Below are 23,596 nucleotides of genomic sequence, written 5' to 3'. Positions count from 1 at the left end.
TACAATTTGACGTTTGATCTGCTTAGAGTGCGTTGTGGGGTATAGAAGAATTAAGATGATGGAGGATCCGAAAGAGAGCCGCAAGGACAAATGGTATTCATTCATTGAGATGCATGATCGTACAACGTTATACGCTATGCTGCAGTCGCAATGAAGCCCCAGAATTTTGATATTCCATTGCGAAACCCCGCTGTACGCCTTTTTGAATAATCTATTCCTCCTCCTCCTCAGCGTCGTCACCACCGCCGGACTGGGCGGCCTTGAGCTTCTTGCGCTGGACACGGCCGGGGCGGCCACCACCGAAGGGCGAGGTGAGGGAGAAGTCGATGTGCTTCTGGGAGTCCAGGCGGACCATGAAAGAAGGCACGTTGACGATCTGCTTACCGACACTGTAACGAATGAATTAGCCAAAGTAATTCCCCCACTGAAGAACGATTCGCCATACCGGATGTGACGCTGCTTGATCAGGACACGAGCGTGGTGGATGGACTTGGCGAGGCCAAGCTTGTAGACGCAGGTCTGCAGACGACGCTCCAGGAAATCCTCAACGTTGAGGGCCAGGACGTAATCGAGCTTCATGCGGGACTCATCGAGCACACCGATGCGGACCAGACGGCGAATCAAAGCGTTACCTTCGAACAGACGCTTGGGGTCCTTCTCGTCGAGAGTGAGCAGCTCACTATTTGAAGTAACTGGTTAGCCGTTTCCCCACTTTATCAACTCCCGCGAAAAAGAAAAAAAAGATATCCATACCGAGCAGCACGACGGATCTTGGACAGAGTGAGCTGGACACGCCACACCTCACGCTTGTTGCGCAGGCCGTACTCGCCGACAACCTTCAGTTCCGAGTCACTAGAATCACATGATTAGGGACGGAAACACACGACATAACCAGAAGCACGCTTCTGATTAGTGGCCGGAGAGTACTAACAGACGAGCCGACTCGAACGCTGGGAGAAAGTTAGCATTTGCTATCGCCTCGCGAAGTCATTCTTTCTCGAGGGCTGTACTTACGACGACGGGGGACCTTGTAGGTCTTGGAGTAAACGCGCCTGTCGTAAAAAAAATCCTGGTTAGAATACCGCGACCGACGGGATCCACGACCATCAATTTACTCACGGGGCCATGGCTGCTGCAGATTGCGCGTTGTCGCGAGTTTGTCGATTGCACGGGTCTTCAACAGAAAATGCAACGATGAAGCCGAAGATGTTCTTTTGGAGAGCGGGAACTAAGCGAGCGAAAGTGGAACTGAACCGGACTGGGCTTAGCGCGGGGGCTTCAACCCTAAAATTGCAGGTGACCGCGCACTAAGCACCCGAGCAAGTCCGCACCTTTGCAAAGGCGGCCGAGACTTTGAGGCACTTCTTCGTTGTCGACAAGTTTCTAACTCCAGCACCACCAACACCGCCGACATGGGTCACTCGCACGGTTTGAGACGCGGCACTCGGGTATGTCGATGCGAATCGAAATCATTTTCTTTGAATCCGGGAGGACGACTATATCTGGAAAAAAGGGTGTGCGCTGACGAAAATCGTCCTGTTTAGTATGCCTTCAGCCGCAACTTCAAGGAGCACGGTAGCATCCGTCTGTCGACCTACCTGAAGACCTACCGGTACGCCGAATTCCTACCGAGAGTTATGATATATTGAAGGGGTGAAAAGGAAGGAAAATGAACAGGGTCTAATATTGGGATTATAGGGTCGGTGACATCGTCGATGTCCACGTCAACGGTGCCGTCCAGAAGGGGTCAGTAAAATTTCCGCCCACTGCAAATTGCATTGAAATCCGGTCATTCGGATTTGGTGGCATTTGCAGATCCTCGAATTTTTGAAGGAATGTTCTTGCTGAGACTCTACGAACAGTATGCCCCACAAGGTCTACAACGGCAAGACCGGTGTCGTCTACAACGTGACCAAGTCGTCCGTCGGCGTCATCCTGTACAAGATCGTCCGCAACCGCTACCTCGAGAAGCGCATCAACGTCCGCCTCGAGCACGTCAAGCACTCCCGCTCCCGCGAGGACTTCATCCGCCGTGTCCGTGAGAACGCCGAGAAGAAGAAGCAGGCCAAGGAGCAGGGCATCCACCTGCACTTGAAGCGCCAGCCCGGTCAGCCCCGTGAGGCCCACACTGTCCAGGGTCTGTCCGCCGAGACCATCACTCCCGTCCCTTACGACACCCACATCTAAACGAAACGGTTCGGTTGCTGCGGTTGTTCGGTGTTTCTGGGTTTCTCCATCTATGGGTGGATTTTCATTGAGACGAAGCGAAAAAATGGGTTGTCGGATGTACTAGCACATCTCAAGCCTGTGCATAGATTCCCCTGGAATGAAACAAAAAACAAAAAAATCTTCCACTTCCTCTTTCCATCGACGATGGCTCGAGGTGTTGACCAGGCCGTTGAATCCCTACATTGATGTATGTCAGGGATGGACCTTGGACTCTGGCCCTCTGAGTATGGAAGCGTTTTTCCAACGCTGAAACCTCAGGGTACCCTTGACCATCGGTGTTTGATTTGCCACCAAGCGTTACTTGGTTTACCTGTAGATGTAGAAATCGTGAATGGACCCGAACAAGTGATCTTATCTTTCTACTAGCCTTCGTATATCTGACGTCTCCGATTTGGATGTACTCCGCATGACTGCAAAGATTTTCCTGCAGCAAGCCTTCCGATAAGCCTTATCTTCCGGTCACAAATGCAATCTTCCGTCTTCAGACTTCGCCACCTGACATTTCATTGTCTTGAATATTTCCATTGATGGGTGAGTCGAGTACATTATTCTTGTCTGGGATATCTAGCATTACCTATGAACCATACAAGATCCACATAAAGCCTAGGAACGTCCCATGTACTAGTCTACCGACTCGGACACTTCCCAGGACTCCGTAACCTCCCTCCCTGGAATCCACCAGGCAGACACGGAACCAAGCAAGCCCTCGCAATGGCCAAAGCACACGAATCACATGCAAGAATCACGTCAACACCAATATGAAGCGAATTGGGGGCTGTGTCAGCATCAGCATTCCTCCCACACTCGTGACACATACCAGATAGATACCTACCTACCTTACCTAGCTAGCTACGTACGTACTCACCATCCACCCCCCCCAAAACAAAGACAAGAACACGAGACAGCCCTCGCTCGACATTACCTCGATCGGGCCCACCGATATCAGGATCAATTAATTGATTGATTGACCTGCTGCACACGCCACCGGGTCCTCGGCATCTGGCTTCACCATCGATATCAGGCGGGCGGCCTTGGAATCCTGGCATTGCGGATTACGATGCTGCATTGCACTGCACTGCACTGGCCGAATGCCACGTCGACAGCTGCTGCGGCTCCTTTCGTGGAGGTGTTCTGAAGAAGGAGGTGTGTTGACTATCTACTAAGGTTCTTACCGGCCTTCCAAGGGGAAGGAAAGGTCCGACCGCGTCCCGTGGCCTCCGGGCGTTGCTGACATTGTGACCATTTTACTAACTATGAGATGCGTCGACAGGTACTGAAGATGGCTAGTTGGTAGGGAACGTGTATGTTTCTGCGTCATGGCTATGCTTTGTTGGGATATACTTCGAGTCAAGCTGGCTTGTCTCGGGTGGGATTTGAACTCATCCGCAGATGTGATAGAGGAGGTGAGTATTGTTGTTATTTATTTATTATTTATTATTCATATTATTTTTCTTTTATCATCTTTTGATCATTTTTATTCTGTTTTTTTTTTTTTTTTTTTTTTTTTTTTTATTCGTTCTAATCACTCTGCTTGCTATCTTTGTCTTTCCCATCTTTACCTCTCCTCTTCCGCCCATACTCTAAACGACAACTAGCGAATCAGCCCATCCCATTATGCTGATCTGTATAGATTATGGCCGTGTCTTTCAAGCCGTTGAAATCAAAGCACGGACACTGCCATGATTAAATAGGTATCGTGGTATGGAGTATAGCCCACGCACTCCACAAAAGAGAGTAACCAACCCATTCGGGTTGTATAAAAGCCGGAGTATCATTGGACGGCCGATCTACGGTCGAGGGTTTCTCTATTCAATCTTATCCCAATACCATGGCTCATCCCTCAAAGCGCCGAACATGGGCGATCTCGGAGATGGCGGACAATAAATGGTACACATGCACATGGGTGTAGTTATATCGTCGCATTGCAGTGCGATTGCAATTCCAGGTCTTTCTCCAATCGTTTAGAACCGTCATTCAACTGTCTTTAATTATTATACCCGACTGGCTTGTGCTGGTTTGGACCGACATCAGCAGGACATAGAGAACAAGCTCGCGGGGCTGTGGAGTCCTCCGTGCAAGGGAACTTTAATGATCATAACTACATACAAACAGCGACCATTATTTCCCTGCCACGCCCCCTGCCGAGGTTGACAGTATCCAAGTCAAGTAAAGTACGTTTGTCATTTTACAAGAACGGAGTGGTCTCACAAGATAACAACAGAGTAATTTTACAAGATATCAAAAGAGTGGTCTTACATATAGAAGCACAAAAGGACAACTGTAGAACTAGACAAAAGGTTCCTATGATCGTCGTTTCTGTTTTTAGGAACTGTTCCGGTTTACCCGATGCTGGGGAAGCTATAGTTATTTCGCCACTCGGGATCTGTTTTCCGCTGGGATCCTGGAGTTGTGTTTGAAGTAGTAGTGGATCATAGCCTACCTCTAACGATTAGTCCCATGTAAACAATACCTTTATTTTCATACAGGTTTCGCGTATCATATCATCGCTGTGAGTCATTCCAGTTCACTGAAGGTTTCTTGGAGATGGACTCGACAGTCAGTCCTTGCTTTTTTCGCCTCTCCCGAAGCCAGTCCCATTGTAGTCCCCGTTGGAAAGAATATGTTTGTATTTTATTTTTTCTTTTTGCTTTGTCACCCCCCCATGGCTGTGTATTCACCTTCATGGTGCATTGTAGAGGTTAGACTGGGGCGTGGTTGCAGGTCGTATGCTGACCGATGGGCCAGTGAGGCACACCATTGGGTTTCCATCCTTTTGTCCCTCCATTGAGATAATGAGAATTGATCGTGGCTGATGATGGCTTAGGTAATGACGAGGCAGTGCAAACCGGGTTGTCGAGAGCCTTGCTGCCATCATTATGGGGCTCGCATCAGGCAGGAGGCATTGATAGATGGCCAGATTGGCTTAGTAGGCTGGGGGAAACGGGAAGACCCCAAGCGGGGAATACTTGCTTTGACATGTTGACGGGCTGGTGGAGTCCGGTGGGATCCCCACGTTACTAGTAGTATACAGTTAGGACGATAAGGACGAACTGCATATTTGATGTACCAGCATGGGAAACTCCTGGGAGGTTTCTTTGAGATTATGTTTTTTTTCTCATTTTTCCAGCTGATAATGTGAGGAGAGACGCAGAGCCGCGTACGTCACGGTCAATTGAATTCCAATGTATCATCCCCATGTCAGGGGGCCATCGCTGGACCAATACCGGTTACCAGAGCATCGGAGGTCAATGCAGTATGCTTAGTCTAGTACCTAGATTTCCATCCGCATCAGCGGGATGGAGCTTGTAGTCCACCCACGGTTGACGCCACGGGAACCCACATCGACAGGACCGCTACCCCGAAAACGTCCTGTGTAGATGTCAATGTCCGAACCAGTGGATTTGAAGGTGAGGCGACTGAGGATTCTCCGCTGTCGTCGCTTGGTGGTAGGCGTATGCAGTGGTATCCGTATTTCCCCGTGCCCTTTGCCTCACATTTCGAGTCTCTTCTCAGGCAACCAAGATACCTCGAAACCAACAAGAATACGGCTCTGTAGTTGGATGGATTTTGACCTGAGTATATGCGTCGCCCAGTAAAGTCATCCCAATCTTTCTAGGATGTGTTTGCAGGGGGTAAAATTACCGCGTTTTGAGTGACCGGATTAGCCTATCATGCGTCCCATCTGAGTCCACTCTGGTAAGGCGGCTTTGGAATGATGGACGGTCGAGAACCATGCCTCTATGAAGGGCTTGGTTTGCCCATATCTATGTATTAGAGTACTTTCAATAGCTGATCTGCAGGATATCGCCCAGGGCGAAGGAAAAATGATCTTTAGGGCATACATGTATTTTTTTGGGCACAAACGTTGTTCCTAGATGGAGTCATGAACAATGGGCGAAATGTACATCTAGACATAGCTTGCCCTCAGGGAGCGTCAGCACTTAAATACAAGATGACCCTCCAGTCTCCTCCCAAATTCTCTTTACTCTTCTCACTTTTCTTCCACTCGAGTTCATGAACTGGGAGAGGGGTAGACAATATATCTTATTCCCCTCTATATAATTTGTCGATCTTACTGTCGATATCCTTTGGTCAAATATCTGGTACTGTACTATTTGATCAAACCGTCAATCCTTACCTTGTTGGCCTTGGGTCCATTACCTCATATATCTAGGTAAGGTAGTAGGTATACTGCCGATTGATCCATATTATCTCTAGCATACCTCGTCTTCTTATAATACTCTCTGTTCGAGTATCTCTCCTTGATCGTCGTCCTTCTTACCTGATCCTCTTATCCCCTGCTGTCTTGCCAAACCAAGACAGCAACCCAATTCCTTGCCCATTATGGCACAACGCCGTAGCGCCCAAGGGTCCGTGATGGGCCAGGGTCCACTGGTCTTTCATGCCCCAGACTGGAATGCGGGTCGTCTGTTATCGGTACCTACGCTGGACACAAGCATAGAGGTACGTTGCCTACTCCCTCACGAGTACAGAACACTCGACTGACAGATAGTTACTCACAGTCTCGGAGCCCATCCTCGAACCCGTCTCCCATCTCCCCAGGCAGTGGAGGCCCAGAACCCCTAGCAGTGGAATTTGGGTTAATACCCGGCGGGGATCAGGGCTTTGATATGACAGGAAATACAAATAGCCTAGCTGGTATATCTTCCCACATCACGGGCTGGGAGGGTTCCGGGGTTTCTTGTATCGACCCCATCAACCCGACCTGGACCGGACCCACTGGCAGTTATCCATTCGATCCCCTCAGCGAAGTTAAAGCCGATCTGGAACGACTTAGTGTGACTGTACAGTCGAGCCTCGGTTGCCTGGAAGTTCCCCAACTGAGTGAGCTGAAGGGTCTCTTGTCACAATTTCTTCCGATGCTTGAGTCCGTGGTCCAATCCGAGTTCGAGCTGAGAGTACCGTCGTCCCCCGCCGAAAGCCCAGAAGATGAGTTCAGCTATCGTTGTTGTCTGTGCCCGAGCAGCAGAAGCCAAAAATGCTCCAAGCGAGGGGCATTCAAGCGGCACGTTACCGAGAGACACGAACCGGAGTACAAGTACTATTGTTCGTTTTGCCCCTGGAATACACCCAGACGGGACAAGGTACACGATCACTACCGGAAATACCACGGGTTAGTAGGACGCTTGACGGCAGGGAAAGTCAACAGCCTCGGAGTGAAGCTACCTGCGCCACCACACTGTGGGATCTGTCTTGAGCCCGTGAACTCGTATGCCGCTTATTTCAACTGTTTTGCAAGTCACTGTCGTGTCTCGGGGAATAACTCCGGCGTGGCAAGCTCCAATGGGAGTAGAAAGAACAGCGACGGCAGCGGAAATGGCGGCGGTAGCGGAAATAGACAAAATGGGTCTTTCAATAACTTTGGCGGGTCTGGGGGACCCTCCGGTTTCTCATATGGAAACGGGAATGGTTACTCTGGAGGCTCCTCCAATCCTTATTTTGGACAATCTTTCGGGTACAACAACCAATGCTCCAAGGATGTAGTCGATCTCCATCAACATCAGTCCAGCGCACCCAGGATCCAGGATCCACACGATAAACACACCAACCCCTGTGAGTCAACAAACGAGAGAGAGATATCCGACCAAGTCGAACACTGCAAGGACCATACCGACCACCAAACCCAAAACACTGACACGCAAAAAAAGTCACCAGCGATGCCAGTTCAGCACGATTCGTTGGATCTTAGCGACCAGCCCGAGGATAGAAGGGCTCATCTCCGAGGATCTATCAATGGAATCTTGGGCAAGAGTCTCCCACGGAAATCTGGCACTACCGACACTCGACGTTGCAGGTCTTGCGGACACGGTATCGACGACTGTGCAAGATGCAAAAGTTTTGGTGCAGTGGCCGACCGCTGCCACAACTGTGCAGATAAGAGCTGTGTTCTGCAGATGTCTCGCCGGGAAATGCCTCGCCCTGCGGATGAAGCCGAGTCTCCTCATTTTGGCCCTCCTGATCCCAAGTCTGCGCTCGCGCTGAGGAAGTCCCGCTCACTACCTACCTACCGAGGGGACAAAACCAGAATGGCTTTGAAATCTTTGCCGACTTCACACCCCGAAGGAAAACCTGGTCGTCATCTAGGGGAACGTGATATAGCTCTTCAAGAGTTGCATAGCTCCTTGGCCGCCATCGCGAGAAAACAAGGTGCTTTGAGGATGCCTCGTGTGAATCGGTGGCTTTCGGACAAAACAGCCACCCACCGTGCTTCTGAGGACGGCGCAAGCACGGGCAATTATATCATACCGCGCCTGGAGCGTTTCTCCTCTGATACTTGGCGTCAGCAAACGATATCCCTCGAAAGATATCGTTACATTGCACGGTTCCTACAAGGTATGTCCTATTGCCCTCTATGCTCCTAGAACGTGGACACTAATAATCCTATTAATTTAGGGTCATTGAGACAAGGAGATCATGTGTTCGATATCCCTTTTCGGATTCCCCTAGACCACAGGCTAGGTTCACAGGAGCGGAGGAAGACTGCCTTATTGCTCGAATCTGCACCGTCTGCGACATGCCGCTTGTCGCTCAGAAGACACTCGCTGAAAGGCACAGTGCACGTGGTGGTCGGACTCCTCACACTGCATGCGTCGGTCGCGAAAACACAACCAGTTGCCGAACCGGTTGAACAGGATTGCGTCGACGACCATGGTCTCATTCCAAACACCCTGGGATCTCCAAAAGTTGATGCCGAGATTTGCATGCCGTATTCCTACAATCTGCTCTCGCATATTGTGCAGGCCGTTGGGAACTGGAATGCGGGCCTCATAGACCACCTTTCGTTCAAGTCGCTCCAAGCCTCTGGGTCTGTTATCGATGACGAAAAGAATTTCGTCGTGAGCGCTTTTATGAGTACCTTGGCGAATATTGTGCAGGGTCCGGGTTACTCTGGTAGTATAGACTTGAGTCAGCTCTCTTTTCTTTGATGATTGGTTTCTTCATACGTTTGTGTCAACATTATTGTTTGTCGAAATGTTCATACTCTATCCCTTTTTTTTGGTCACTTTACCCTGTTCTCTTTCTTTCTGGTTTTTTTTTTTTTTTTTTTTTTTTTTCAACTTCTTGTCTAATGATTTGCATTGCATTAAATTGTTCAGTTCATTGTTCCTCTCTGCCTCATTTCTTCGAACATTGGCTTTGTTTGTGTACTGTGGAGACGATGGAATGCGCAATGAGAATGAGGAGCAACCCCACGGTAATGATACCCACGCAATGCAGAAGGAAAAGGGGAAATAAGGGGCAAAGAGAGTATGAGCAGTATGGCCTCGATCCAAATACTTGTGTATTATTTGATAACACTGTTTGAACATGATCAATGTTGTCCTACCGTACACAGCAGATCAACAACCCGCAGTAAACTATAGTACAACCCCGGGGATAGGAGTTAAGATGCCAAAAAGCGGAGTAACTGCTGCACTAGTTCGTAATGACATAAACGGTGGTTGGCAAAACAACTTATCGATAAGCGATAGTAACCAACTCCAAACCACCTAGTGACGCGCTAATTGAGAGCACGACGACACTGTCACTCTCAAGACATTATTACTTCCCAGTCCTGAAATATAAAGGGTGACTGACATGATCACCGTAGCTTATCACTGCACTGACTCGTCCCTTGCCACTTTGCTGCTTGTACTATGAGCTCGCCCCCCGGACCCCCTCCTCCCGGCGGTGACCGACCGCAGACCTCGGGCGGCCACCCCGATTCCCCCACAGTGTGGCATCCCGCGAGTGAATGGCTTGACGACGACGGAGATGGGGATGACGTGGACTTTCAACCCGAGTCAGAGCACTCGGGGGATATACCGGAGTTGGAGGATGAATCGATTGAAGATGAGGAGCTCGATATCGGTGCTGCTGCTTTTCTTTCCTTCTTTCTCCCCCCCATCCTATCCCCTCACTTCGCGTGTTTGTATGGCGCAGTGTAACTAATCGTGGCCCGAGTACACCCGGTAGATCCTGAATTGCATTTGGGGAATATAGAGATCGAATTCGATATGGACGACGCCAATACCGATCAGCAGGGCGAGGATGCGCAGGATGGGAGACAAACTCGGGGTACGCGCTTTTCTATCTACACTCCCACCCCACGTTTCTGAGCAAAGCACCCACCCCTTGAAAAAAAGCACGGATTGGACTAATGGTGGGAACATTATATGGCAGTGTCTGCAGCCCGATTGCTGAATCTGCTCGCATCGAATGGCCTCCGGCGCATTCTCCGTTATAACGGCTGGCGCGACGGGGCCTGGGAAGAAGACGACGACGAGGAGGAGGACGATCTGGGCGGTTTCCTCCGATACCGTCGCCGACCAGCCAATTCTGGGAGGGATGAGCTGCCCAAGGTGCCCAGCGACGAGGGCACGAAGCTGATGGGGTCCGGCGATTTCGGGAGTAATCCTTATTTCGTCGATGTGCTGCAAAAGCGCAAGAGGTCGCTTGCGACAAAACTGATGTGGCGGGAGTTAGGGGTCGACGTTGATAATTCCCAGAGGAGGCCTGTGCAGTCGATATCTCAGGTAAGGCGGTGGGATCTGACTCTATATGGGGAGTGGATGCTGACAAGGGTGCGATGTATAGGGTCTCATACCGGAGTCGGTAGCGGATAAGGTCATCCATTTCGACTCGCGATGTTACTCTGGGCAGTTCTCGGATGATGGGAACTTTTTCTTCTGCTGCTCGCAGGACTTCAAGGTCCGGATGTACGATACGTCGAATCCGGTGGACTGGAAGTACTACAAGACTGTGGATTATCCGTTCGGCAGCTGGACTATCACGGATGCCACCCTGAGCCCGGATAACCGGTTTCTGGCGTACAGCTCTATACGAAACATGGTCTGTCTTGCGCCTACGGATCCGGCGGATAGGTCTGACCCGGCTATCCTTGATCTTTCTTCGGTTCCTGGGGGGAGAGCTGGTCGCAGGTTTGGCAGCTCGCATTTTGGGGTAGGTTTGGCCCTGGTCCAGTTATAGATATTGATTCTAACTAGGGTGATGATGCTAGATATGGTCGCTTCGATTTTCTGGGGACGGTCGGGAGATTGTGGCGGGCACAGACGACGATTCTGTTGTTGTTTATGATCTGGAGACCCGACAGTCGGTCTTGCATGTACAAAACCACGAAGACCACGTCAATGCCGTGTGTTTCGGGGACAAGTCTTCGCCTCACATCCTCTACTCCGGGTCTGACGACACTACGCTGCGGGTCTGGGACAGACGCTCGATGGGCGATGGGCGCGAAGCCGGGGTATTCATGGGCCATACCGAAGGGTTAACATATGTCGATAGCAAGGGCGATGGTCGGTACATTCTTTCGAATGGCAAAGACCAGTCCATGAAGCTATGGGATCTGAGGAAAATGATGACGACAGCGGACTTCGATAAAATCAACGTGGGCCACCACGCTACCGGCTTCGATTACCGGACCGAGTCATACCCCGACGACTACTACGAAGCCCATCCCAATGACTGTTCCGTGGTCACGTTCCGGGGTCACAAGGTTCTCCGGACCCTGATACGATGTCACTTTTCACCTCCCGGCAGCACTGACTCGCGCTATGTATACACTGGCAGCCAAGACGGTAAGGTCTACGTGTATAACATGAACGCGACCCTCGCTGGGACTATCGATGTCGGCCAGGCGACGATCAACACGAGACCTCAAGATCCAGATATCTTTACCATGTTTGGAAGCAGACATGACGGACTGTGGAGGACCTGCGTACGAGATGCAAGTTGGCATCCCAATGCTCCTGTCCTAGCTGGTAAATTGACTTCCTTTCCCCCACCCCAAGCCCGCTCCTGACATGACTGACCTATTGGAAGCAACATCCTGGAACGGCTGGGGCATGTCGACTGGCACCTGCACTGTACACTCATGGAACGGCTCGGCTTCTTCAGACGAAGGGGATCCGCCTCTAGGAACGAGCTACGATGCTCGGTTAAAATATCATCGCGGGTTTAACGATTTCAAAGCAAACTTGGACCGGCGAGATGCTTTCTTGCGGTTCCGTGAGAATTCTGGTCCGAACCCTAGTGCTGCGGATTTTCGTACTTCGACTGATCCGGAGGATACGTGGGATTTGCCGTATGGTTCATGATGAATGATGGGATGTTATATTGAGACTTGGGTCGCTTTGGCGCATCTATCCACATATCGATCTGCTGTGCTTGGCTCTTGGCTTTTTTATGCGTGTAGATACGTTCATAGAAGATCTATCATTCGGTTCACTTTCTCAATTTGGTATTTGTATTAATGTTTCAGCTATCAAGACTGAATATCAGCCGTTAAAGAGTAGGAGACAGTAACAAAGTGATGCCGGAGTAAGGTTGTGCCGTTCCGAGCAGCTCCACCGTCTTCGAGATCGAAGCTCGGCCGTCCCTTCTTCTTCCCTATCGCGCTCCACTCCGACACGTCTTCCCAGGGGATCTCTCTCCGTACTCATAGTCTATTTTCGACCATCACTGTCATACCTCAGTTATTCAACCCCTTCTTGTACTTTCGATTTCTCCTTCTCGACCGGAGCGCTGGCGGCTACCATTCAGGGGATACCATTCGGGCGGAGGTCCTACGTACTTCCTGGGTTGCATCAGTGTTCTGGTGGTTTCTGAGCAAGTTGGAAGGCTCTACTTGCTGTGTTTTCTTCTCCATCTCGTGTCCTAACCTACTGTCTCCTCTTCCGAGTTTTACTCGACCTGTTCTTTAGCAAAGGTGCTGTCTGCCGGATTGTGGCAACGGAACAACACGCGGCGCGCCCGTCTTCCTGTGGAATTACTTCTCTCTCATCCCCGTCTCACTGATTAGATCATTATCTTCCACCCCTTATACTCTTTCTATATCTCTCTCTACCTGTACTTGGAATCCTGGAACAAGAAACGCAAATTCTTTTGTGCTCTGTGTACCCATCCAGAGCTCGCGGTTGATCACAAACGGTGAAGACTTTGTTCCTTGTTGAAGCTGTGTTTGCTTCGGATTGTACGTATTATCGAGCCTTTTTATCCTCTGTCGCTGCTTGTTTGGTTTCTGTTGCTTTCTCCCCTGTGGCTGTTGAGTTGCGAAATGGGTTGTGGACACTGCCCCGAGGACGAAACGGGGTTGTCCTTTTGGGCTTCCGAGCATACGCACTATATTGCCTCCCCTGGATGATGCCTTCCTTGCTAATTGACGGCCTGTATCTGCAGACATGTACTTGCATTGATTCATCGAACCTGAGAAAGAACAAAGAACAAGAAAGACAAAAAGGAGTGTATTTCGCAAGCAAGCAATCAAATTTTGCCTTGAGATCTCGATATATATCTTAACACCATGGCTACTGAAGATGATAACTTCGATATTGACATCTACGGCGATGGTGGTGGCTACAACGCCAACGACCAGGGGGACTACAAACCAGAAGAGGGAAATAAACAGGAGGATTCGGACCTGATCCTTGATGCCCCTGACCAGACGCAGAGTGGTGCTCCTTCGCATTCTGACGGCGCTTCCGAGTCCACCGTGAAGAATGACGGTCCAAACCCCAACGGTGAGCACGTAACACAGTCGACTACCGGCACTCCTCAGCAGCAGCATACACCCAGCGAGACTCCTGCTCCTCAGCAGGGCGTGAAACGCAAGGAGCATGATGATCGTCCGTCCGACCCGGACGCGACGCCTGCCTTGCTGGTCTCCGACCTCTACTGGTGGACTACGGATGACGACGTCCGAGGCTGGGTGAACGAGGCTGGGTCCGAGGATGAGCTGAAGGACGTGACCTTCAGCGAACACAAGGTGAACGGAAAGAGCAAGGGGTATGGTTGTTCATTCTTACATTCGGCGGGGATGTGCTAATCTCGGTTTAGGCAAGTATTCATCGAGTTCACCACTCTCCAGGCGTCCACTGCGGTTAAACACAAAATCGAGTCGTTCGGCTCGTCGGGCCGGAAATATGCCATCGTGTACACCAACCCCCAACCGAACCCCTTCCGTACTCTCCCGAAAGATGCCCCCATGCGAAAGGACAACCAAGCTCGACAGATGTCTCAGGGCTTCAACTCGCCCAACCAGAACGCCAACTTCGGAATGAACAACATGGGCGGAGGTTTCCGCGGCGGCCGGGGTGGCTACAACAACCGAGGCGGCATGAACAACATGGGCGGGGGCTTTGGCAACCGCAATTTCCAGAACCCTATGGGCGGCGGGTTTCAAAACCCGATGGCCGGGGGCTTCCAAGGAAACGCCATGGGGATGCCGGGCTACGGGTTCAACAACCGGGGCGGCATGATGGGTGGCGGGATGCGCGGCGGCCCTGGAGGCATGCGCGGCCGCGGCGGTGGCGGTATGGGCGGACCCAACATGATGGGGATGCCGGCGATGAACCCGATGGGAGGGATGCCGATGAACCCCATGGCCGGTGGGATGGCCCCGATGATGGGTGGAATGGGCGCCAACATGGCTATGCCAGGTACGTTGTCTCTCACGTTAACTCCTTGGGAGGAGTATAAAGATTGTGCATCTCCTGACCACCGTGCTTGCTAGGTAAAGGCGGCTTCCAAGCTCCCAATCCCGGATTCAACCAAGGCTTCTTCCCCAACCAAGGAGTCGGTGACGGGTCATGGAACCCCCACGGCGCCAAGCGCAGCCGACAGGAATGAACGCGACGTGCCCGCATATTTTAATCGTTTCGGCTTTCACGCCAATACCGTGGAGCATCAGAACGGACCTTTTTCTACGCCACATGTCTTAACTATATCTATCACTTCTTATTGCTATGGGTTTGCGTTGCCTTTTACCAACTGCTTATTCTTTACGGGTTAACGGGGAAATTGGATTTTATTTATTTCTTTCTTCCTTCCTTTCTTTCTCTATTTTTTTTTATGCGGGTTTTTAGCTTTTCTCAGGGTGTATTAGACAAATCGAATGTTCCCCTTTTCTTTTATCATCTTCTTTTTTCTATTTATGTGCTAGTCATGGATGCAGATCGCATCGTGGCAGAGCTTCAATTGTAATGATAATATACCCAGATATTCTTTGTAAGATTTCAGTGGGGTTATTTGTATGATTTTACTTAGTAATTACCTTTGATTGAATCAACTATTGAAGTTCTATATGTACTCTGGCTGAAACTGTCTATCATAGATGTTCACAATACTACTAAGGTAGGAGTTAATGCCAATTTGGAGAAAGCGGAGTCAAACCGGACCAATAATAGCCCGAACACGGCCAGCATAAACCTACATGGAGGAGTCATCACGAATAATGAATGCTTCATCTTGGACTGATAATCCCCGACCTTATCGGACTTACCAACCCCTCCTCTTTCTCCTCCACCTTCTCCTTATACCACCCTCTCCGACTTCTCCACGGTCTACTCGGCACATACCTTACTTGAAGCCGTATCTCCCCCTTTCCACAAAGTAGATCACACTCAACGTCGCATCCAAGCCCCCCGTCCATCCGCGACCGGCTGGCTTCCCCGCGGTCACCCCCACCTGTCCAACCAAACCTGCCGTTGAACGTCTGTCTATCGTGACCAGTCAGTCGCGTTTACGATCACCATGCAGGCGGTTCCAGAGTCGCGACAGCAGTCGTTTGAGGAGATTTATGGCCCTCCGGAGAATTTCCTGGAAATAGAGGTGAGCTTGATTTGATTCCCTGGGAGCTTCAACTGCGTCATCACCGCTCCGGTTGAGCTTCTCTTATCTTGATTTATTGAAGCTCTTTTTTTCTGTCTCAATGGCGCCTTATACAGATATCCAATAAATCCACAAAGGACATAAAATATATTAACAAGACACAAAATGAAGGTCCGAAACCCCCAAACACACGGCACATCGCGCAACATGTACACCAGCTACGAGATCGTCTGCCGCACCAACATCCCCGCCTTCAAGCTCAAGCACTCCGTCGTGCGCCGCCGCTACTCCGACTTTGAATACTTCCGCGACATCCTCGAGCGCGAGAGCACGCGCGTCACCATCCCGCCGCTGCCGGGCAAGGTGTTTACGAACCGCTTCAGCGATGACGTGATTGAGCATCGCCGGGAGGGTCTGCAGCGGTTTTTGCAGATTGTGGCTGGTCATCCGTTGTTGCAGACGGGGAGTAAGGTTTTGGCGAGTTTTATACAGGGTATGTTTCTTCTTTATTTTTTCCCGTTCGTTCTTTTTTGGGGGGGTTGATTGGGGATGGTAATGGGTTGACTGATGGTAAATGGCGGAACTGACATTTGACTACGTAGATCCGAACTGGGACCGCAATGCGTGGTAAATACAGCTAGATGCTGTTAGCTGATTGACTGTTGATGATGCTCACCCCTACACTACTTATCCTCGATGTACCCTATACGCCCACTCCAGAAACCAGACAAGCAGAATATCTTGAATCCGTCAGGATACCCCGTCAACTGTTCCCCCATTCAATCCCCTACTTCGCTCATGTACAGAGAGTCTTCAACCCGGTGGAAAATACAACGCCACTTGTCTTTTCCTTCCTTCCTTTTTTTTCTTCTATATCTCCCATCTTAGGCGTGGTGGTACTCTGCTCATCCTTGCCCTTACTTCCTACCTACCCACAAATTCATTTCTCCAGGTAGTCAGCCAGTCCTCCATTTGCTCAATACTCAATGTCCAATTCTCAATGTCACCCTTAGGTGATGTGATTGATGCTGCTTGCTTACAGCCCGCTCAAGCTGCGCTCCGTCCGTCCCGTCTCCCTGTATAGTGTGTTTGTTTCCCTACTTCGTGCTGCTTTGGTATTTTATATTTGATATTACATTACATTACCCAGGCAATCTCCCAAGCGGCTTGTTCTTTGTTCTACTTCTCTCTGTCTGTCGATCGTCTTTGTGTTTTCGCCCTCACTGTGGATGGCGGATGGATGGATGGATGGATGGATGGATGGGTAGATACATACATATATACTAGGTTTATCAATGATTCTCTCCGATTACCCTACCCTATCCTGCTTGGAATCGACTACGATGAACTGAGTAGTTACTATAGAAATGCCGTGGGCAGAGAAGGAAGTAGAAGTATAACCTATCTAAGCGAGGTGAAATGTGATGGTGATTAGGTTTGGTTTGATTTGAATAATGGGACACTGACCGACAGTTGTCCATGTATAAGTAAAATGGTTACGTAGGTGGGTAGATGGGTAGGTAGGTTGTAAACCGGTAGGTTAAGTTGAGTAGTTAGTTATAGATTAACAGTCCAACTGATTATAGTAAAAACAGCAGTAGATAAATAAAAAAGTAACTCCAAACACACCCAAATGCAACGCTAACCACGGAGTAAAATCAACGCTATACATAGTTTAAGCCAAGCAAGCTAAGCTAAGCCAATTCATCCCACGTCATAGGCGCAAGCGTATTATCCGTCCATGACCCGTCCACCACACCAGATGCCCCGTTGGATGCTTCATCCAAGGGAAACGGGAATAACACTGTTGCGGGGGGGAGAGGAAGTACGGTTGAGGTTTCCAGGAGACTGGGTGGTGGGGCGGGGGTGATAGTGTGGGGTCGATGGGTTTGGATTTGAGAGGGTCGCCTTCTTTGTTTTTTTCTTTCTCCTTGTCTTTGGCTTTGGTTTTGGCTTTGGGTTTGTCGTGATGGGGGTTGGTTTGGGGGTGGGGTTGAGGTTGAGGTTGTTGTTTAGTGGTGGCAGGGATGGTGGGGGGGATTTGTCGGCGCTGTCTTGTAGATTGGGAGAGACTTTTGATGGGCCCGGTAGTGTCTTGCCACTGGCGGAGCCACCGTCGCGGTAGGCGTGCGGGAACTTAGTGCGGAAGCGATCCCGGAGGTCTGTTGCGCGGCGATGACCAAGGTTCAGACGCGTATCCTGCTGGATCAGCGTCCATTGGAAGCCATGGACGGCGTAGCCTTTCAGCAAAGCTTCGTCTTCGGCGGTGGTGAACGGCCGGCGAGAGCGGCGGCGCGATTTCATGGTGAAGTGGGGCTCGGGGATACCGAGGGATTCGAGGGTCGATTTGGACCGACTGGATAGAGTGGGTGTGGATTTGGGTGAGCTTTTGCTGGTGCTCTGGGGCGCGGGATCTTTTGGCGTAACTTCCGCTGTCGGCGACGGCGGATCGTCTGGGCTGGCGCTTGTGGTTCCTCCCACTGGGGGGTCTGAATCAGCTGGCCAGGGGGCTGGTAGACGGATCTTGCCGGCGATACCGTCAGACGCTTCGGTCTCGGCCCGCGAGAGAGCGTCGGCGAGGGTATCGCGGAGTTTCTTGGTCGCTTCGTTGGGGTCTTGCGCGCGGTACGCCCATGGACAGCAGACGCGGAACCGATCTTTCAGGTTCGAGGCGCTCCGTTTGTTGAAATTCAGCTCCGGTTGGGCGAGGATCGCTGTCCAGTTGCCGATGCCGCACTTCACCACGCCGCGTAGTAAGGCGGTGGTTTCTTCCTCGGTCCACTTGCGAACGTTCTTGCGCGAACGGCCTCGCGATTTTGGCGACAGCGGCGCAGTACTTCCCTGCGCAGGGGCCTCGACAGGCTCGTCGGCCCCCGCATCCACCGTTCCAGGGCCTGTATGGCTGGGTTCCGGAGCACGGAGATTCTCGCCATCGGGTTCCTCCCTCGCGACAACGGGCGAATCGAGAATCTCCTCAATCCTGCCCTCCCTCTTCTCCCCGTTCTGGCTAGCAGCTGCACTCTCAACCAGACTCTCAGAGGACGAGTCGGCCGCGAGCAGCAACGGCTCCACAGCGGACGCATCGCGCGAGGGTTTCGACAGCAGCTGGGAGATGGAACCGGCTTCGATGGGCGGGAGCAGGGCGGCGTTGGGTGGCGGCTCGTTCAGGCCGTTCAGAATAGCAAACGGCCCAAAGGGCGGGGGCCGTTGTTCCTTCTGGGCCTGCGGGATGGGAAGCTGCAGGTGTTCCCCGAAGGAGTCGGCATGGATGCCTAAGCGGCGGCGTTTGCGCGCGTGCGTGTCGTCGTCGAAGGAGGAGTAGGGGAAGCGCTCCAGGGCCCGGAGATTGACGAAGGCGGGGAGGATGGGTTTGGGCGGAGGCTCTAGACTCGGTTGTGGATCTGCGGAGGCATCGCCGGGCTTCTTTGTTGTCCGCGCGACGTTCGAGCTCTCCGGTGCTCCTCCTCCGCTCGGGTCATTGTTGCGGCTGGGTAGCGCGCCGGAGGAGTTGCTCGTCTTGGGGATGGCACTCGGCTCGCGGGCTCCGCTGGCATCGGGCTCGAGCGGTGACGGTACGCTCAACACGCGGGACGATACCGGTTGGCGAAGAGGCGCGATGCGGAAGCTCTGGAGCTGAGGTAGCTCTCGAACCTGGGACTCATCAAGCGCCTTGGCGTATGTACCGGTAGAATCCATGATCAGGAGATCACTACCATCCGGATGGCTAAGATCACATGTGGAGGCTGAACACCGTGGATAGGATGGAATGTTTGATCGAGGCCATCGTGAAGGTACAATCCAGTCCAGACACTCTGGGAGAGAGAGCCGTGATGGTTGAGACCGGGGACTTTTGTCTCCTGTTGGTGGCACAGATGAAGTTATCGCCGATCACCTGACGCGATGCTGACTCAGTAGGCATCAATCACATTTCCTAAAGGGGTAATCGAGGTTGCACCCCGGTATGATCGTCCTCTTTAGGGCTTACAGTGTGTCCAGTCTGCATTCCTTTGCCTGTAGTCACAGTTGGTTAACTAGCTTGGTTTATATTACACCAGGCTATATAATGACCACGGTTTCCCGTTGGCCCACGCCTTCCTCCATGACTCCATACAGTCATAAACCTGCCAGTTGACCCCCAGCCGTATATCCAGCGATCAAAACCAGTGCTGCGATAATTCAGGCACCGAACCCCTTAGATTTTTTCTAGAACAATGCCAACTACAATATTTCCCACCTGGCCGCACATCCTGTTCGGGGTTGTGGAACCGCTTTCTGGGTGAGTGAGGCCCGCAAACCCCGAGCGAAGTTCCTAGGCATACAAGACCTATATGCAGCGAACTCATCCATATCTAGCATCGGAGGCTGGGTCGTTCCGTTCAACGATGGCTTGACCCGCTTTATACTGGAACAAGTACCCAGCGTCGCGCCCCCGGAGACCATTCACCCCAGTTCCATCGCGATGGCCGGTCAGCTGGTTAACCTGTACGGGCTGCTCGCCGTTCTCTGTGTCGGCATCGTCTACTCCACCAACGAGCCCAAGGTGCTGCGCAACTATATCGCGTGTCTGTGCTTCTCGGACATCGGCCATATCTATGCGACCTATGTGGCCTTTGGGCCGGAGGCCTTCCTCGACGTACAGGGCTGGAATGCCCTCGGTTGGGGTAATATTGCGGTCACAGCGTTTCTGTTTGTGAACCGTGTTCTGTATCTGCTGGGTGTGTTTGGGTATGCGCAGGCTCCGAAGACATCTCTAAAACAGACGTAAGGAGCTCGGGTTGATGGACCTTTTTCATAATGTGCCTGCTCATGCGGGTGGGGATGCGGCGAAATGTTGAAGACCGCGCGGCTTGTACCGTATCAGATCTTGCCCTTCTGGCTTTCATTTTGAGTCGCTGCTTGTTAGTTTCGAGACGACATAATTGCATGTAGGAAGCAGACGGCAAGATATCATAAAAGTACAGGATCAAAGAGGGTATGGGGGAAATGACAAGCGACTTTTGCTGAAACGCGCTCCCGAAAACGAGCCATGCAAGGATTCAAATAGAGGCAAAATGAAAAGGACAATAAAAAGGAGAAAAGAAAAGAAAAAAAGAGGAGAACAGAAATGATGTCTCAGAATGGCAAGACCGAGCTAGATCTCTGTAACCGCAAATCCAGCGCCAATTTATTATTCCATGTCACATTAATCATCGTGTGTCCCAATGCTGTTCGTCTGGCTGATACGAGCCTCGCACTAGATTGCAGATTCTATCCTGAACAGAAAATTAAAAAAAAAAAAAAAGTGAAAGAGAAAAGACACAAAGAGAAAAGAAAAGAAAAGATAGAATAAAATAAACATAAACCAAGAAAAAGATAAATAAAAAAGCAAGATCACACTCCTGTGCCATATCACCTCTCAGTCCATGATTGGTTGCATTTGCTGGAACAGCTGTCGTAACGGCGGCTGACCGCCTTGTTGGCACTCTCTGATGTGCGGGAATAGGAATGGAATCCCGGGCGATGCCTGATAGAGCTGTCTGTATGTGGCAAAATTGTCCGTGGGGTCTAGAAGCTCCAACAGGCTGGGTGGAGTCACTGATTTCAGAGCCACGGTGTCGGCGCCGTTAGCTGCAGTGGCCATGGTCGACTCAGTCAGGCTGTACTTCCGAAGGCCATCGAGGATTGCGGTCAGAGAATGGAAGTTCCGAATAGCGAAAAGCGCCTGGATTACGGTTAGGAAGGACATGGCCTTGAGACTGGGGCTATTCGGCAGGCTAGGAGTCCAGATCTCACCTGTAGACATTCTTGAATGTAGGCAATGTTCTCTGGGAGCCCCGTGCAGCACTCCCAGACATCAATGCTCTGCATCTCCCATCTTTTCATCAGATTGTTGGCCGTCGCATCCTGGGTCACGAAGCTTTGTGGAGTCAGCGTCGCAAATTGTTCCTCGTCAGCACTCGTGAGTGTGCGCGCAAAATCAACCGGAGAGGTAGCATCCAATAAATCCTCCAGAAACGAGAAAGCCACGTTGAAGGGCCGGGTCCAGTCCATCTCACGCGCATGGACGTAGGTTCGTTGGAACCGCACACCTAACACGGACAACACCTTGAGGATGTTCGTTAGGCTGGGCGGAAGGTCGCGGAATATGCGTTGAATGGGTGCTGCGATGAATTCAAAACCCAGGCCGGCGCTGGTCTCCATCGATGCACATTGCCCTGGGTTCACGGTGCGCAGACAATGAACCAGAGCACGGTGGGCGAAGGGGCTCCGACTCCGAAGGTGCTGAAGAAGGGTCGTGTCAGTTGGGTACTCGGGGCAGCAAAGATCCAGTATAGCTCGTTACATACCGTTTCAACTTCGACATACCGAGCTATCTCATCGGGAAACGCACTGAGGTAGTCCAGCAGGTGGACATACAATGCCGTATGTTGTTGAAGAAACCATTCAACAGAAGCTACCTTGTATCCCAAGGCGTACCGGACAAGCTCCTCAAACGAAATGCGTGTGAAGTGCAGAAAACTTTCCGTGTCAATACCTCTAGCAATAGCTTCGGGGTCCGGCTCGTTAGCCTTCTGGCCCGGAAACCAGCTCCAGGCAGCCGGCGGAGGGCTACTAATTCGGCAGCGTCGCATGATCTCCTCGACCTTCTGGACTTGCGACAAGTTCGGAATGAAGTTCCTCTCGTGAGGCTGTACCAGGCCACTAAGGAAGTCATCGACGGTGTTCCCGTGGCGATTCTGCAGGGCCTTTCGCGGGAAGTTCTCATCAGGAAAGAGACTGTAGCGGATGACACGCTTGACTTTCTCCACATCGAAGGCCCAGAGGATCGTGGCCGCTTCGTCCTCCCACCAGAGGTAGGAGACGTAGAAGGGTGGGACCTCTGCAGTGGACTGGAATAGAGACGGGTATTCCGACTGCCCGGGCAGTGGACCAGCTGAGGGGGCCCCGGACTGGTGAGGTGAATATCCAGACATATCCGTAGGCTCAGACAGATAGTACGAGATCCTCTCTTGATAGAGACTAGGATCCTCGGCAGGGTATTCGACCGGGGCTAGTACTTCTTGATAAGGGCTGTAGGGATGCATCTTAGCAAACGAACAATGAGACCACGGGAGCGTCCGGACAAGCCAGCAGAGAAGAGGCCCGTACCTCTCGATCAACCGTTTTTAATCCTTTGTCGCTCTCTCGTCCAGGTGCCACAAGGACGTGGATAATCCCCGAAACAAGGCGCTGTTTTCCGCCACCAGCCAGGAACCTGAAGAATGGGGTTATACCAAACAGCACCCAAGTATGCCCGACGAGTGAACACAACGCTAGTTCCAGGTAGTGCACAGATAATGATCAAAGACGAGGAAAAGAGGCCGTTAGAAATAAGACACTACAGCGATATCGATGAGGGTACAAAGAGTCGACGAAGAATGGGTAAGGGCCGCCACTGCCACTCGAGATCCGTTTCGAGAATAATGATATAATAATTAGTAATAAGTAGTCAAAGAAGAAACGACCGAAAGAAGAAACGACCGAAAGAATAAACGAAAGAAAGAAGAAAAAGGAATTACAAAAGCATAAAGTGAAGATAAAGGAAGAGGGGGAGGTGTGGATAGACGTTGGAATGCCAAAGCCGTGGGAGCACGAGGCGGATAGCTCGTTTTATTGATCCTGCGAATTTCCTTTTCTATTTTATTTCAATAATATCAATAAATAAATGACTGCTGAATCAAATAAAATACAATAAAGATTGAGCAAAATAGAGAAATAA

The 23,596-nt window shown here is 51.1% G+C and overlaps 9 protein-coding genes across 9 annotated transcripts; 6 read left to right on the top strand and 3 right to left on the bottom strand.

Annotated features, from left to right (window-relative positions):
- On the bottom strand, positions 1-1,149 carry P168DRAFT_286025 (40S ribosomal protein uS4). The gene is made up of 6 exons (XM_024836263.1): positions 1,120-1,149; positions 1,015-1,052; positions 932-950; positions 754-852; positions 446-679; positions 1-389 (listed from the first exon to the last, which is right to left on the bottom strand). Exons 1-6 carry the CDS (start codon positions 1,125-1,127, stop codon positions 212-214), a joined length of 576 nt encoding a protein of 191 aa, XP_024696437.1. The 5' UTR covers positions 1,128-1,149; the 3' UTR covers positions 1-211.
- A 263-nt stretch (positions 1,150-1,412) lies between these two features.
- P168DRAFT_245981 (60S ribosomal protein eL21) lies at positions 1,413-2,579 on the top strand (the record flags this gene model as incomplete). Its single annotated transcript, XM_024834027.1, has 4 exons — positions 1,413-1,448; positions 1,545-1,612; positions 1,699-1,746; positions 1,863-2,579. 4 exons carry the CDS (start codon positions 1,413-1,415, stop codon positions 2,185-2,187), a joined length of 477 nt encoding a protein of 158 aa, XP_024696436.1. The 3' UTR covers positions 2,188-2,579.
- Positions 2,580-6,573: 3,994 nt separating this feature from the next.
- On the top strand, positions 6,574-9,176 carry P168DRAFT_300653 (putative C2H2 zinc finger domain protein; the record flags this gene model as incomplete). Its single annotated transcript, XM_024838450.1, has 3 exons — positions 6,574-6,693; positions 6,723-8,583; positions 8,644-9,176. The coding sequence occupies 3 exons, from the start codon at positions 6,574-6,576 to the stop codon at positions 9,174-9,176; spliced, it is 2,514 nt and encodes an 837-aa protein (XP_024696435.1).
- Positions 9,177-9,887: 711 nt separating this feature from the next.
- Positions 9,888-12,347, top strand: P168DRAFT_229979 (WD40 repeat domain-containing protein; the record flags this gene model as incomplete). Its single annotated transcript, XM_024833212.1, has 6 exons — positions 9,888-10,101; positions 10,195-10,308; positions 10,414-10,766; positions 10,828-11,193; positions 11,252-12,011; positions 12,073-12,347. The coding sequence occupies 6 exons, from the start codon at positions 9,888-9,890 to the stop codon at positions 12,345-12,347; spliced, it is 2,082 nt and encodes a 693-aa protein (XP_024696434.1).
- A 906-nt stretch (positions 12,348-13,253) lies between these two features.
- On the top strand, positions 13,254-15,032 carry P168DRAFT_3248 (uncharacterized protein). Its single transcript, XM_024840899.1, has 3 exons — positions 13,254-14,034; positions 14,086-14,687; positions 14,768-15,032. Exons 1-3 carry the CDS (start codon positions 13,553-13,555, stop codon positions 14,875-14,877), a joined length of 1,194 nt encoding a protein of 397 aa, XP_024696433.1. The 5' UTR covers positions 13,254-13,552; the 3' UTR covers positions 14,878-15,032.
- A 748-nt stretch (positions 15,033-15,780) lies between these two features.
- Positions 15,781-16,489, top strand: P168DRAFT_277493 (sorting nexin-3; the record flags this gene model as incomplete). The annotated part of the gene is made up of 3 exons (XM_024835613.1): positions 15,781-15,858; positions 16,030-16,351; positions 16,461-16,489. 3 exons carry the CDS (start codon positions 15,781-15,783, stop codon positions 16,487-16,489), a joined length of 429 nt encoding a protein of 142 aa, XP_024696432.1.
- Positions 16,490-17,400: 911 nt separating this feature from the next.
- P168DRAFT_286021 (telomere repeat binding factor family protein) lies at positions 17,401-19,686 on the bottom strand. Its single transcript, XM_024836262.1, has 2 exons — positions 17,688-19,686; positions 17,401-17,635 (listed from the first exon to the last, which is right to left on the bottom strand). Exons 1-2 carry the CDS (start codon positions 19,552-19,554, stop codon positions 17,553-17,555), a joined length of 1,950 nt encoding a protein of 649 aa, XP_024696431.1. The 5' UTR covers positions 19,555-19,686; the 3' UTR covers positions 17,401-17,552.
- A 342-nt stretch (positions 19,687-20,028) lies between these two features.
- Positions 20,029-20,921, top strand: P168DRAFT_286019 (uncharacterized protein). Its single transcript, XM_024836261.1, has 2 exons — positions 20,029-20,134; positions 20,212-20,921. The coding sequence occupies exons 1-2, from the start codon at positions 20,070-20,072 to the stop codon at positions 20,621-20,623; spliced, it is 477 nt and encodes a 158-aa protein (XP_024696430.1). The 5' UTR covers positions 20,029-20,069; the 3' UTR covers positions 20,624-20,921.
- A 299-nt stretch (positions 20,922-21,220) lies between these two features.
- P168DRAFT_3216 (uncharacterized protein) lies at positions 21,221-23,033 on the bottom strand. Its single transcript, XM_024840489.1, has 4 exons — positions 22,987-23,033; positions 22,185-22,908; positions 21,631-22,119; positions 21,221-21,559 (listed from the first exon to the last, which is right to left on the bottom strand). The coding sequence occupies exons 2-4, from the start codon at positions 22,809-22,811 to the stop codon at positions 21,254-21,256; spliced, it is 1,422 nt and encodes a 473-aa protein (XP_024696429.1). The 5' UTR covers positions 22,812-22,908; positions 22,987-23,033; the 3' UTR covers positions 21,221-21,253.
- Positions 23,034-23,596: the final 563 nt, after the last annotated feature.

This window comes from Aspergillus campestris (genome assembly GCF_002847485.1).
Source record: "Aspergillus campestris IBT 28561 chromosome Unknown P168scaffold_1, whole genome shotgun sequence".
Lineage (NCBI taxonomy): Eukaryota > Fungi > Ascomycota > Eurotiomycetes > Eurotiales > Aspergillaceae > Aspergillus > Aspergillus campestris.
The sequence above is the reverse complement of the archived record's forward strand: the minus strand, read 5'-3'. Positions and strand labels throughout refer to the sequence as shown.

What these genes read in the sequence shown, in the direction of transcription:
- P168DRAFT_286025 (XM_024836263.1), bottom strand. An exon ending in AAGATCCGTCGTGCTGCTCG is followed by an intron (nt 680 to 753) that starts GTATGGATATCT and finishes TACTTCAAATAG; the next exon opens with TGAGCTGCTCACTCTCGACG. An exon ending in ATCAAGCAGCGTCACATCCG is followed by an intron (nt 390 to 445) that starts GTATGGCGAATC and finishes CATTCGTTACAG; the next exon opens with TGTCGGTAAGCAGATCGTCA.
- P168DRAFT_286021 (XM_024836262.1), bottom strand. Translation starts at nt 19,554, where the DNA reads ATGGATTCTACCGGTACATACGCCAAGGCGCTTGATGAGTCCCAGGTT. An exon ending in GTCTCCTGGAAACCTCAACC is followed by an intron (nt 17,636 to 17,687) that starts GTACTTCCTCTC and finishes CCTTGGATGAAG; the next exon opens with CATCCAACGGGGCATCTGGT.
- P168DRAFT_3216 (XM_024840489.1), bottom strand. Translation starts at nt 22,811, where the DNA reads ATGTCTGGATATTCACCTCACCAGTCCGGGGCCCCCTCAGCTGGTCCA. An exon ending in GGTATGTCGAAGTTGAAACG is followed by an intron (nt 22,120 to 22,184) that starts GTATGTAACGAG and finishes ACCCTTCTTCAG; the next exon opens with CACCTTCGGAGTCGGAGCCC. An exon ending in ACATTCAAGAATGTCTACAG is followed by an intron (nt 21,560 to 21,630) that starts GTGAGATCTGGA and finishes ACCGTAATCCAG; the next exon opens with GCGCTTTTCGCTATTCGGAA.
- P168DRAFT_3248 (XM_024840899.1), top strand. Translation starts at nt 13,553, where the DNA reads ATGGCTACTGAAGATGATAACTTCGATATTGACATCTACGGCGATGGT. An exon ending in GTGAACGGAAAGAGCAAGGG is followed by an intron (nt 14,035 to 14,085) that starts GTATGGTTGTTC and finishes ATCTCGGTTTAG; the next exon opens with GCAAGTATTCATCGAGTTCA. An exon ending in CGCCAACATGGCTATGCCAG is followed by an intron (nt 14,688 to 14,767) that starts GTACGTTGTCTC and finishes TGCTAGGTAAAG; the next exon opens with GCGGCTTCCAAGCTCCCAAT.
- P168DRAFT_286019 (XM_024836261.1), top strand. Translation starts at nt 20,070, where the DNA reads ATGCCAACTACAATATTTCCCACCTGGCCGCACATCCTGTTCGGGGTT. An exon ending in GTTGTGGAACCGCTTTCTGG is followed by an intron (nt 20,135 to 20,211) that starts GTGAGTGAGGCC and finishes ATCCATATCTAG; the next exon opens with CATCGGAGGCTGGGTCGTTC.